General features: G+C 48.3%; 1 protein-coding gene across 2 annotated transcripts; it reads left to right on the plus strand.

Annotated features, from left to right (window-relative positions):
- The first annotated feature begins 1415 nt into the window (after positions 1-1415).
- On the plus strand, positions 1416-12803 carry LOC144935526 (nuclear receptor subfamily 2 group F member 1-B-like). Of its 2 annotated transcripts, none has more exons than XM_078862271.1 (4): positions 1416-1587; positions 6548-6994; positions 7900-8484; positions 10393-12803. In XM_078862271.1, the coding sequence occupies exons 1-4, from the start codon at positions 1557-1559 to the stop codon at positions 10665-10667; spliced, it is 1338 nt and encodes a 445-aa protein (XP_078718397.1). In that variant the 5' UTR covers positions 1416-1556; the 3' UTR covers positions 10668-12803. The 2 variants fall into 2 exon arrangements, with proteins under 2 accessions (XP_078718397.1, XP_078718398.1); XM_078862272.1 differs by having other exon boundaries at positions 7954-8484.
- The last annotated feature ends 975 nt before the right edge of the window (positions 12804-13778 follow it).

Here is a 13778-nt window from a genome sequence, read left to right on the forward strand (position 1 = left end):
TATTGTTAACCGTATCCTGTAATCACATTCGGCAAGTTGTAGTCCACGCGTGTGGTGTGTACACTCGCAATAAAGCGACATGCGTACACGTACGACGTAAAACAAATACACAGCGAAATGTAACATTTGGGCCGTAACTTTAAATCGCATCGAGGGTACAGTGGAAGATCAACGCGTTGTTGGCATTGACGCCTATGATGTCGCCGTCTGGGTTGTTAGCGGAGCAGGGCAGTGCGAAAGCCTATACCAGCATCGGTGAATATACCACCGTACTTGTTTTTCTAATATATAGACTGTAGTTCTAATTAAACTTAAAACGTTCTAAGGAACGGTTATGCAGTGTTATGATTGAATTCCCCCGCACCACACTTTTATAAGCATGTTGTTTGTCGGCTAACTTGAACATGCCGCTTATATTCAACGCGAAATATGTGTATATTATATACCTTTAATTTAAAAATAAAATCGGACGTATTTATTCATAACCTCAAGCCTGTCAAAATTCAAGAATTCAATGAAAATAATTTTAACGTCTCACCCCAGTACACCTCTAAATCCGAGGAAGACCAAGCACACAAAATCAAATTGTTTGAAGACAACCGAGAGGATGACGACGACGACGACACATAAAGCACGTGCATTGCCCCCGTGTTGTTGACACCATTCTGGGATTGAAATCGCGAGTGTCGGGGATTGGGTGTTCGAGTTAGTCGTCAGATTTTTTTGGTTATTCACCCACCAGACCTGAAATCATATACAGCCGTGGTGACGTCTGCCGCACCCATACGGCAGACGACTTCTTGAAGCTGTCTTACTGGGGGAGGTAGGTAGCTAAACGTGACACAAATTGGACACTTCATTATTTATTTCAGGTGCGAATTGAGAGTTATGGAACGGTAATAAACATTTAAGCGACAGAGCGCGGTAATAACTGTTATATTTCTTTTTTAAAAAAAGGTTATTGATTCTATAACCTCAGCCAATGTTAATGTAACGGATTATGAGTTTGTGGGCGGGCGGGCGGTGGGGGGGAGTGTTTATTAGTACGAAGAAACGTGGCAATTTCCATGGCCGAATTCAAGTCTGCGGACTAATTGCGAGGCGAATTCGGAGACGCGGCCTGCCCGCGGACGCACGGCAAGTGAAGTTGTTATGTAAATGGGAAAGGCTGCAGCTGCAGCCAAGCGGAGAGACGGAGCCCGACCGGGGTTAGGGACCTTTGGCCCCTGGGGCACTGAATTGTGGAGGGAGGGGAGAGAGGGGGGGGCCGGCTGAGAGAGAGAGGGGGGGGTGAACAGGGGGGTGACTGGGGGAGGGAGGGAGGGAGAGAGGGGAGGGCGAACCGGGGGGGCTGAGGGAGGGAGAGGGGGGGGCAGGGGGGCGGGGGGAGGGGAATTGAGGGAAGAGGGTGGAGGCGAATAGAAACCGGCTTGGGCAGTGCCTGGGCAGGGAAGGTTTCCACGTTGTGATCGCCACAGCCTGCAGACTCGCGTGGAGTTAAAACATATTTAGCCTTGCGCGCATTCACTCCACGGCGTGTTGTTTTCTACGCATGCATGTCTTTAGACTCGTTACCGCATTTTTATGGTAAGTGGAACGCGGGAAGTGATGCACTCTGCCTGTGGCTCTTGCTGCTGTTGTGTCTGTGTGTGTGTGCGCGCGCGCGCGCTTTACGCGATAACAAACGATGCCTTTTACGTGATTGATACGTGATGTTAATACGCGGCGTTGCGAACGCGACTTTGCGTGCGTGCGTGCGAGCTCTGTATAGTCAAAGTGATCTCGACGTAACTTCAACTGCCTCCTCTCTTGATTAGTGAGCGCGTGTTCGCGCGCGCCTGCGGAGGCTACAACTCGAATCTTCACAGTCCGACGATGGCGTATATGTAAACCCAAAATTGCGACGCGCTTACTAATCTTGAGATTCGTGAATAGCGCGGCCCACCTTTTGTGCGCTGGGTGACTGCGCGTCCGTGTCTACCGCAGGCGCGGGGCATTATTGTTGCAACAACTAACAAACAAAAAACAGCGCCGTGTGACAGCCGCCACGATCGAATGATAGCACAAGCACGCGTCGCAGTTGACCTCCGATTATACACGGCGAAGTACTGTAATGTATCATACCTTTTTAATACCTCCGAAGTGACGTGATTTAGTCATATACTTATTGACGAACAAACAACAAAAACCGCGTGGCTGCCCATGTATTTATATTTTTGGTCACCGCTCTGATAGACATCTGATATACAACGAGAGGAGTGAGAGCGAAAGATTCTAACCGTAATGTGCTTACTACGTTCGTGTGGCGGTGGATCTGTCACGTGTGCCGTGTGAGTCCTTGAACTCAACACATTGACTCCGATGTCTCTCTCGCTCGCTCTCCGCGTGTCATCGTACTCCGCGGAAATGTACCAACAACTAAAAAAAACCTGTATGGCCACGCACGAACGTAATAGCGAGGTTTTCGACGGGCTCCTTTTTATCTTTGCCTTGGCCTCCCAAACGCTTTGAGATGTTTCCTCCGGAAAAAAAATATTTGTTTGGGAGGCCCCTACACCGTTCACCTATGTATTGTTTGCTTCGTCTTTTACGTCCATCATTCTTCAAGCGCGGAGTCTTAGACGTGCGTTGCGTGGTTCGCAGCGCACAGACCGTGTGCCCGTTGTGCGCGCTATCTCGCTCGGGTTGTGTCTACGGGCTGAAGCGTGCAGTGATAAAATACAGCCGACGGGTCAAGGACGAGGCGAATATAAAATATCTATTCACTTTTTTGGAGAGAGAGAGAGAGACTGTTTTTTGGACTCCCCGTCCAAAAACACTACGGCACAGACTTGAGCTATGAAATAGACGGGCAAATTGTCAAACTTAAGTTCTGTAGAGAGAACTAGAGAAAAGGAGAGAATGGTCGCACGTTTGCTTGTTGTTAAATTGAGCTGTCATTTCGTCACAAAGCGAGAATACATACGTGCTGACTTGTGTGTGTATGCTAAGTGATTGACTATGGCATCACGGATGGTTTAAGTTTGATCTGCCCATATTTTATTGTATAGGTATATTTATGCGTGTGTGTGTGTACCTGAGATGTCAGTTAAAGAGATTTCGCAATTCTCAAAACATTGGGCGCATTGCACATTTTACAACAGTGTAAATCGTTTTCTATTCGCGTGCACGTTAAAAATGTAATTAAGTTTAACGGCAATTGTTTTCGAATCGCAGAAGCGTAATTGTACAAATAAATGGGAGGGGGGGGGCTGACATTGGGGTGATGTACATTCAAAATACAAACTCCCATTTGAAACGCTCTAAAGCTATATGCCAGGGAATAGTCACAGAGGCGAATATCCCCTATTGAATCCTTTACTATGCAATTATTTTAAGTATGAACAATTATAAGCATACCAGAAGACACGGTGAACAAAGCGGCAGTTGTGTCTACTGCACATCATTGGCTACGCAAACATCCACGCGTATTGTAAAATACTCTAATGTTCTCGTAACGTCTTTGAACGGAATAACACCAACAACAACCTGCTAAAATCAGCTTGCAAACGTCTCGTCATGACATCGTGACTCAATGAATGAGTAACAATTGAACAAGCTATCGCAAAATATCGCTTAACTCGACACTGTCATTCGAGAAACGCCGCAATTTTTTAAAAGAACACACAAGAGAGACTTTGCTTACTCTTTGCTCCAAGTTGGCTCTCAACAACTCCTCCCGGTGCGCGTTATGGGAAAACGCGCAACGCGGCCGTGTTAAATGCGATATTACACGCTAGATGGCAGTAAGATACTGCTCCTTCTTCACAGCACGGGCAAGAGGTTGGGTGGGGGGGGAGGAGAGAGGGAGGGAAAAAAAACCTACACAGCCACAGTGATGAAGAGAAGCGAAAGCACCACCGCTCCTACCCACACAGCGAAGGCAGAAATCGTCGTTACTGCAGATCGTTCGCGGATACAAACCGGTGCGATTCACGCAGCGAAATGTTTTCGCTTTTACAAGATCTCGATGTGACACGCGCGATAGTCAAGTGCACGTCTGGTGGAGACAGCTCTCCATTTTTCCCCGTTGTATTTATTTGAACTATTTTTTTTATTTAAAGCAATTATAACGAAGTAACACGTAGTAGCGATCTCTTCGCACCGCCGCGAGTCAAACGTTGACATTGAGCTGCTTTAAAGTTGTTGTGTTTTTAAAAGCTATAATTGCGCCCTTCTTTCTCGGATGTGAATTATTGATGAGATATAGTCGTGCACACGTGTGCACCAGGTAAAGGTGACACTATGCACACAGCCCAGTCTACGATTCAATTAAGCGCTTTGCTTCTCGGCAATTTCATCCGCGAGGTTAATTGATTCTGGAACATTGCTTTTTCTTTGCTTGCCCAAACAATCTTGATGAAAATACTTTTAAATGCAATCCCCCAAAACTAAATCTGGGTAACGGCTTAAGCATAGCTTTGTGAAGTAACACGTGAATGTACGTATGTATGTTGAACTTCTTTCGCACCGTACGTAGCCCACCGTGCTCATCGGGAGGTGCGGGGGAAGGACAACAAACTAAATACAAAAACAATATTGGGTCAGTGTGTGTGTGCGTGTGTACGCGTGGAAATAGTTTTACCTTGCGAGTACATCACGTGCGTGTGTTTGTAACGTAACCTATCTCGCCGCCCCACTGGTACGTGTCAGTAGCAATGTAAAAGTGTGGATTTTTGAAAATATATATAATTATTCTCCATACGTCGGCTGATTCACGGCACAGGACCGCTCTCTTGCACCTACACCAGGCCTCGTCTGCATTGTCCCATTGTTTTCAATTCTACAATGTTCGCGTCGTTTTAAGAGACTAATGCCGGTTTGGATCACCAAATGACCACTAAGAAACGGTACGACATCCGAGCATGACCCAGTCATATGGCAAATATTAAGCAAGTACTGTTTGGCTTGCAATGAGGATTATCTTTTACCCGCAATAATCCAAATCATCCCGAGTGCTAGGACGAGCCACAAAGCACATTCAACCACCCACATGGCACCGTCTATTCCGCCGACAAACAGCCGTAACGAGAGCGCGGTGATTCGTGAACGCAATGCGAAACGTGGAGGAAAACGTGAACGAAAGCTCTCTAAAGGGAGGCAGGGCGAAGCCGAATCGGAAAGGCGGGGGGGGGTGGTGATGATGGTTGGTCGGCGATTCCGAAGAGCCCCTTCGACGAGCACGGTCGCGACCGCACGCGAGTTACCCTGCCACTAGCCCCGGCTCTACCCCACAGGGGCCGGTCTGCCTGCCTCTCCCCATGAGCTTACCCCCACCCACCCCGTCCTCCCCCTCCCGCCCACCAACCCCCTTAAAGCACCCCCCCCACCACCACCACCATCCATCCCATAACCTCCCCAACCCCACTCCACCCACCCATACTACAACCCACACACAAACACCGCTCTCGCTCTCCCTCTCTCTCTCTCTCCACCCACCGCCCAACCACCCCAACCTCCAACCCACCAACCTCAACCGCCCCAACACGCACACATTCTCTCTCTCTCCCCCCACGACACAACCACCCACACCCACCCACCCCTCCACACCCGCCCACCCACCCACCCACCCCCCGGGCCCCAGTCTCTGACCATTCGCCTTTGATTATCAGCTGCCAGAGGGCCCTCTCCCCGCACGCTCTGACACGGCGAGCCTTATATGGAAGCGGTCGCCACGGTAACGTGTCAGTTTCGCTCCTCGTGTCAAAGTTCACTATATACTGACATCCGCGCTTCGCCTTCTTTCAGAGGCGCACTCCGCCAAGCACCCAGCTCCTTCTTCAAACGGCGCGCACTCTCTGAATATTTTATTAGGGGAGGAGGTTTTTTTTTTTTCGGGGGGTCCGCCTATTGTATAAGGTGGTGGGCAAACTTCGGGCCACCAAGTGGCTTGTGTCTTTTTATTTTTTTTGGTTGTTGTTGCGCGTCTCTCTCTCACTCCTGCGCTCTCTCGGAGGTGTCTCGAAACCTCGCGAGCCCGCCTCGAATCCGTGAGAGTGTTTCGCCTTTAAATTGTTTTGCGTGCGGCGGAACGGAAGTCAGAACAAATCCGATTTCTCATTTGCGGCCACTGTGACTTTGCTCTCTCGCTCTCTCTCCGAGCGCTAGGGTCGTCTATTGTCGTAGTCTTATTCGGAATTTTTTTTGTTGTTGTTGTTACTCTTAATACAGATGCGCGAAGCTTTGTAATCTTTAACCTTTCGTTCGGTATTTTATATTAATAATAATATATATTGCTTTCCTGAATGGCTGACTGCGCTCTGCCCTGGACCTGGCCTTCCGACACCCGCGTATCCTGAACTCCTCCCGCCCTGCACCCTCCCGCCCGCCCGCCCGCCCTCCCATCGCATCTCATCGCCTCCGCTTGCTCCGACGACTCTTCCTCCTTTCTCCTCCTCCTCGTCTCCGCCTCTACCGCCGTCGTGAACGATACGACCACCACGACTACCGCCGCCGTCGTCATCACCATCGCCGCGACGACCCACAACCTTCCTCCCGATTTGGGCAGACGCTCTCCGCTCCCCTACCTCTCCACAAGCGATGGCAATGGTAGTCGGGCCGTGGCGAGACCCACAGGGCGACCTGACCAGCCCCCCGAACGTGCCCGGCCAGGCGGGACAAGCCCCGCTGGCTCCCGCGGGGCCGCAGACGCCGCAGACGCCGAGTCAGTCGGGCGGGCCCCCCACGACTCCGGGCCAGGGCAGCACGCAGGGTGACAAGCAGCAGCAGCAGCAGCCGAACGTGGAGTGCGTCGTGTGCGGCGACAAATCGAGCGGCAAGCACTACGGACAGTTCACGTGTGAGGGATGTAAAAGTTTCTTCAAGCGCAGCGTTCGCCGGAACCTGACCTACACGTGCCGCGCCAATCGGAATTGTCCCATCGACCAGCACCACCGCAATCAGTGCCAGTACTGCCGACTCAAGAAATGTCTCAAAGTCGGCATGCGACGCGAAGGTACAGAACACGCGCGAACATCAAACTCGCACACGCACGCACACACACGCGCTCACCATACAGTCTCTCTATTATTTACGGGTCTGCGTGCATGCGCGCCTGTGCGTGTGTGCGTGCGTGTTATGGTGTGCATCGTGCATTCGCATGATGCGTTCGGACTGTAAATAGAAGAGCTGCCATCACGTATTGTCAATGCGTTTATGAAATGCCTCCCCCCCGCCCCCACCGCAATTAAACGCTATGCGTGAGATAATTCTAAATGTGTGTCGTGTGTGCGTGTCGTGTGTGTGCCGTGTGTGTGCGTGTGGTGTGTGTGTGCCTATGATGTGTGTACGTGTCGTATGTGTGTGCGTGTCGTGTGGGTGTGCGTGTCGTGTGTGTACGTATCGTGTGTGTGTGCGTGTCGTGTGTGCGTGTCGTGTGTGTGTGTGCGTGTCGTGTGTGTGCGTGTCATGCGTGTGTGCCTGTGGTGTGTGCCTGTGGTGTGTGTGTGGTGTGTGTGTGGTGTGTGTTGTGTGTGTGTTGTGTGTGTGGTGTGTGTGTGTTGTGTGTGCGTGGTGTGTGTGTGTTTGTGTGGTGTGTGTGCGTGTCGCGTGTGCGTGTCGTGGCTATTGAATGCTCGTCGTCGGGGCTCGCGCGCGTCTTCGTGTGCGTGCGTCTGCGCGGTGTGTCGTGTGTGTCCGCGCACACGTGTGTGTGTTTGTGTGTACGTCCCCTTGCTCGTGCACATATATATACGCGTGCGTTTGCTTTAGTCAATTGCAAGCCCCCCTTTTCAGTTTTGCCGCCACGTATACAGTACAGTAAATATTGTAACCCCCTTCCCTCCCTCCCTGCTCATCCCCCCCCCCTCCTCCACCATTCTCTGTGCTTGACCCCACACTGTCGATGTGACTGCCCCGTAGATCGTGCGGGTCTCGGGTCTGCAATGCAACGGTCTTCTCTGTCTCCCATTGCAGCCGTGCAGAGGGGAAGACTGCCTCCTTCACAGCATCCGAATCCAGCACAGTACGCCCTGGTTAACGGCGACCCTCTGAACGGCCACTCGTACCTGTCGGGGTACATCTCGCTGTTGCTGCGCGCCGAGCCTTACCCCACGTCACGCTACGGAAGCCAGTGCATGCAGCCCAACAACATCATGGGCATTGAGAACATCTGCGAGCTGGCGGCGCGTCTCCTCTTCAGCGCCGTGGAGTGGGCGAGGAACATCCCGTTCTTCCCCGACCTGCAGATCACAGACCAGGTCGCGCTGTTACGGCTCGTGTGGAGCGAGCTGTTTGTGCTGAACGCGGCTCAATGCGCCATGCCGCTCCACGTGGCCCCGCTGCTCGCCGCCGCTGGTCTCCACGCGTCGCCCATGTCCGCTGATCGCGTGGTGGCCTTCATGGACCACATCCGCATCTTCCAGGAGCAGGTAGAGAAGCTCAAGGCGCTGCACGTTGACTCGGCCGAGTACAGCTGCATCAAGGCGATCGTGCTGTTCACCACGGGTGAGTCTTTCTTGAGAGATGACACGGCGTGGATTGAGAGAGATGTGTGTGTGTGGGTGGTCCGTGTTTGTTTGTTTATGGGTGTGTTTATTAGATGGTGCCGGCGTGCATGTGTCACCGGCACCTTGTGTTTTGCGGTTAAATCTTCATTCAGCAATTTCACATTTAAATTTCATTGCATTACAGTTTTGCGGTGATTTTGATCGTAGTGATTGTGATTATTTTTTACTCGCAAGCAGTATTTTTTTTCTAAATAGTCTATATGTGGTTTCACTTTGATAAAGAAACACAAATTTAAGCGTATGCTCCATTACATTTGTAATATACGCGTGCAGACTTTGGCCTGCATACAACTTTGAGTTATGGCAATTAATGGAACACATTTCGCAGCTTTGGGCAGGGGAAAAAAGCTGACGATATTACTTTTAAGTGGAGAACCGCATTTTTAAGTGCACGCATATACTTTTTTTGGTAACACTTATTAAACACGTTGCTAATTGTGCGGTTCGACACCACGTAATATACATTCATCGTAATATCGGGATAAATTCTACCACTGCATGCAATTAAAGGAAAGTGTTTGGGCTTAAGAGACGCCACGAAACGATAATTTGCGACATTATACAATTATTTGCGAAATATGGCTACGGCCGTGCTAAGTATACGCGTTCGTATGCACACACATACACACGCGCGCGCAAACAGGCAAATTCGACCGCTAAACATTTTACAGGAGCGTTTTGTGTGTGTGTTGCCATTACAATGTACACGGCACGTAGCTCTCGATGGCACTTAATTTGCAGGTACACAACCCCTTGACAGCTTAAGCACCGATAACTAATTTGCATGTATAAAATATTCAGTGGAAATCCACGTACAGTGTGGTGTAATCTGGACATGGAGCTGTGCACGTGTACGCATTTAAATGGGGGGGTCAGAACGTTTGGCCCACGTGAAGACCGCGTGCTTTCTTCACAGTTTTCACCGCATGAAATGGGCACACGCTTTTATGCTGCTGCTGCTGCTGCTGTTCCGTGTATTATTAATTCACGAAATTGGGATTTTTTTTTCTTCCTCTCGTCCACGTGAACACGTGTCGTGTATATCACCGCCCTCGTCAACACTGGGGCAGCAGTAGCAGCAGATGCGCAACGCTGCTGTGTAATGCAAGTGTGTGAGAAAGAGAACACGTGCTTTGTACCTGTTACGTACAGTGGCCCTGTGCTTTAGGCCACGAGACGTGTTCGCGTGGAATGCTTCGTGAATGATACCGACAGAAATGTGCGTTGTGTGTCGTCGTGTATGCGGGTATCGTGTTAAAGGGGTTGCCAGCCGCAGGCCTTGATAACGTCGTTTGATACATCGAGTTGTTATGTTGGGGGAGCGGTGGGGCATATAGTGCGCGCACTGCGCTCTGAACGCGGCCACCTGAGTTCGATCCCCCCGCCACGATTCGCATCAGTGGGCGCGTAATATCTCTGAACCGGGTCCTGTGCCCCCTCCGTGTCATGCAACTAGCGTGGTGAAGTACGGTTAACTAACCTCCACGGGGTCGACATACAGCGCAGGGGAAGGCCTTCTTCATTGACAAAAGGGCTGTGGATTAAACATCATTGTTCGATACGCCCAGCGATCCATGCGTGCTGTTTGAGTTACACGGTAGACCCCCACGCCCTCGCAATGTTTACCCTCTGAGAATAATAACCCCCTTGAAAGTGTGCACGATATATGATCATTAGTACGCGTTACGATACAATGCATGGCACGGGCGGCATTAACGTATAAACAACGTAACGATAACAGACAGTGACTTTTTTCGGGTGTGCATATTGCTGAACCATGAGCACGGAGGCGTCTTTTTTAATTTACAGGGTTTGCTGCTTTCTTTGTCTCATTTCCCCTCCAAAGATGCGTGTGGCTTGTCGGACGCTGCTCACATAGAAAGTCTACAAGAGAAATCGCAATGTGCGTTGGAAGAGTACGTGAGAAGTCAGTACCCGAACCAGCCGACCCGGTTCGGGAAATTATTGCTGCGTCTGCCCTCGCTTCGCACCGTTTCCTCTTCGGTAATCGAACAGCTCTTCTTCGTACGTTTGGTAGGTAAAACCCCGATCGAGACTCTCATCCGGGACATGTTACTGTCTGGAAGCAGTTTCAACTGGCCCTACATGCCTATCCAATAGAGAACACTCGCTTGCGCGTGGACCGTGGGAACGGGGGGGGGGGAAACAGACTTTTCGTCCTGGTGCCCAGAGGAGAGAGGAGGAGAAGGAAGGAAAAAAAAGCAAAAGCGGATGAAGTCTGTGAAGTGAGCAGGCCGGAGCGTTTGACTGTAAAAAAAAATATCTTGTACAAAATGATGCCGGCGTATTTCTTTAGAAGTTTTATGTGTAGTGCAACATGGCAAGCTCTTAGTTATTATTATTGTTTAATTTTTTTTGTAAAAAAAAATGGACATATTTTTTTCAAGCAATGGAAGGATGTCGATGTAAAGATTAAAACGACAAAAAGGAAATTAACATTTTCCAAATTATTGTAAATTGTCCTGTGTCTATGTATCCATAGCTGTTTTGTATTTTCTGGTTGCAAACCAGTTTTTTCTCGTGATTCCATACTAATAATTTTGATATAACCATTTTCGTATACAGTAAGGTGTATCTTGTAAGGTGTGTTTTAGACAAGTTGAGAGAAAAAATGAAATAAGTAAATTCGATTAAATATTGAAATGAGGACAGATTTTTTTTGGACTTCAAGATCCCGCTGAAAGCGCATCATATAAATAAATACAAGTATGCTCTCTCTATACCTCCATTGTCGTATGTGAATGGAATGTACTTGATACTTTTAAATGAAAGTTAAAACGGGCCCGAGTGCCGGTTGGTGTGACCAGTGCAAAACCCCTGGTCTGGGCAAGGAGCCCGCGTGTGTTACGTGTAGGTCGTTCGGGAGACCTGCATTGCATAGGCAAAGGTGTCTAAGGCACGCATGTTGGTGTGTTTATGAAGTCTCCTTATTCCCCACTCTGTAGAATGCTTCTGGTTTTTTGTATAGTTAAACAAGAGGAGAAGAAGAAGGAAAAAAAAATCATGCACGTTGCGTTGGCCAGAGTATTGGTTTATAAAACCGTGATACATTGTGTACCTACAAGACTTGACGCATATAGTATAATAACAACAATTATGAGAGAGAAAAACAAACAGTTGATGATGATCATTCAAAGGTTGATGTCAAAACAGCGTTAATTACAAGAATATACGATGTTTTTTTTTAATGTGCAGACCAATTTCATGAATTGTATTTTTCTCTCAAGACTGCTCTTGTTCCACTACTCGATACGAGGGTCTCAATGTGAAATCAAAAGCGGACAGTGATTAATAATATGAAATTATGATGTTGACGATAATCATGATGACGATGACGCATGCATCAACTGCTTATGAATTCACTTGAATTTTTAAAATAATAATAAAGATATGTGTGCATCTTTCGAAAAGCATTCAGCCAGTCAGTAACCTTGGTAATGGACAAGTCTCATTCAATACGTATGTTAAGTTTACAATTGTAAATTGTATTAGCAGTGCTTTTATTTGTTATGTACATAAACCATTGGTATAAAGCAAAATAAAAAGTGTGTGCACCTTTGGGCAATTTGGCTCTTGCCTGACTTAGCATTCACTTTGTACAATTGCACTGGGACCCAAGGCAGCTTATAGTACTTACACAATGAGTTATTTTGCAGACAAATAAACAATAAAAATCGTTTTAATAGTTTATATTTAAATACATCAGCTAGTAATTCAAACCCAAAGCGCTGTGCAGTAAAAATGACATCGCGTCCAACTCTACTCTTCTGATCGGAATGCACATCCTTTGTCACTCTGAGCTCTTATAGTAGCTTTAATGTCAATCGCAGGACTTTTTTGAGTTTATTTTTGTTAATGTTGCCTTCATAAATAGATATCAGATTGACTGATAGACATTACCTATCTGTCCGCTGACAAAAAAAAAACTGCATATTTATGCCATTTCGGAATTATTCGGAATATTTAAGACATTTTTGTTTTGTTTTATTCTTAACAATGCGTTGTACATATCCCTTTGTTCATTTCCTCTCTTTCGCTCTGTCTCTGGAATCGCAGTAAATAATTTAAAAAAACAAAACGCAAAATCTTTAGCCATCGCTCTTGTGTGTTTGAATTTCTCTCCCAGCTCCCTAATATAAAAGTGTACACATTGCATATTTTTTGCGATGTTCAGACATTATAACGCATAAGTCGTATATGTATACAATGTATTTTCCTTGTTAACTTTTTAAATAATTAAAATAAAATACATTCTCGGAAAACATTGGCCTTATGGTTTTTTTTTTTTACAAATATATTTTTGCATATACAGCACACAATATACTGAACAAACGACACCGTATAGCTGCATTACATTATCACAACAGCAATTGATAACGGTTTGCAGCAAGCTTATGCATGCATCTTCAACCCCCCGGAAGCACTCAGTCATATAATATGCACGGGTGTCCGAGCAGTGGTACAACGTGCATAATGCGTGGTGGTGATGGTGGTAAATGGATCTCTAAACGGCACGGGCGATAACAACCGTCCGACTTCCATAGCATCCCTGCTATCCGTGTGATCAGCGCGTGCTGTCTTGTCAAAGCTAAAAGCATCCAAACATTAAGCGCGTCTCTCCTGACCCCCCCCCCCCGCATGCTTCCACCACGTTTCGACCCCCAGTAACACAACAACAGCAGCACCACACAATCATTCTGCAGCGCAAAGCAACACGCCGTTGTGTATGTATATATACACACACTACACACGCGCAACACAACAGCGTGCCCGCGGCGTCTGTGACTTGCTCGCTACACTCTTCGGTATCACCGAACCGATTCTGTGTCGACGTCCAATTCGAGAGCGCCTTGTGTGTGTCCGTGTGTATATATATATAAATACCACGGGGAGCGGTAGTGTCGTGCTTAGCGCGCTGCATTACGAACCTGGCGAACCGAGTTCGATTCCCGCACACGACCAACACCGGTGACGATTGTCTGAACCGTTCCTAGGCATCCCCTAGGTCGACTCGGCCTCAAATGAGTACCTGCTGTAAACATTCGCCACTGGGGAGACAAAGGCGACCGGGCGTAGTGTTGGCCACCCACCCTCTCGCGTGCCGTGCCGCACGGCCTTCGAAGGTCCTCGCTAACAGCACTTGCCGCTACAGTCTGTGAAGGCTACAGGGGGGATCTTTGTCTGTTGTGTGTGTGTGTGTACCACTGACGC

This window comes from Lampetra fluviatilis, chromosome 13 (genome assembly GCF_964198595.1).
Source record: "Lampetra fluviatilis chromosome 13, kcLamFluv1.1, whole genome shotgun sequence".
Lineage (NCBI taxonomy): Eukaryota > Metazoa > Chordata > Hyperoartia > Petromyzontiformes > Petromyzontidae > Lampetra > Lampetra fluviatilis.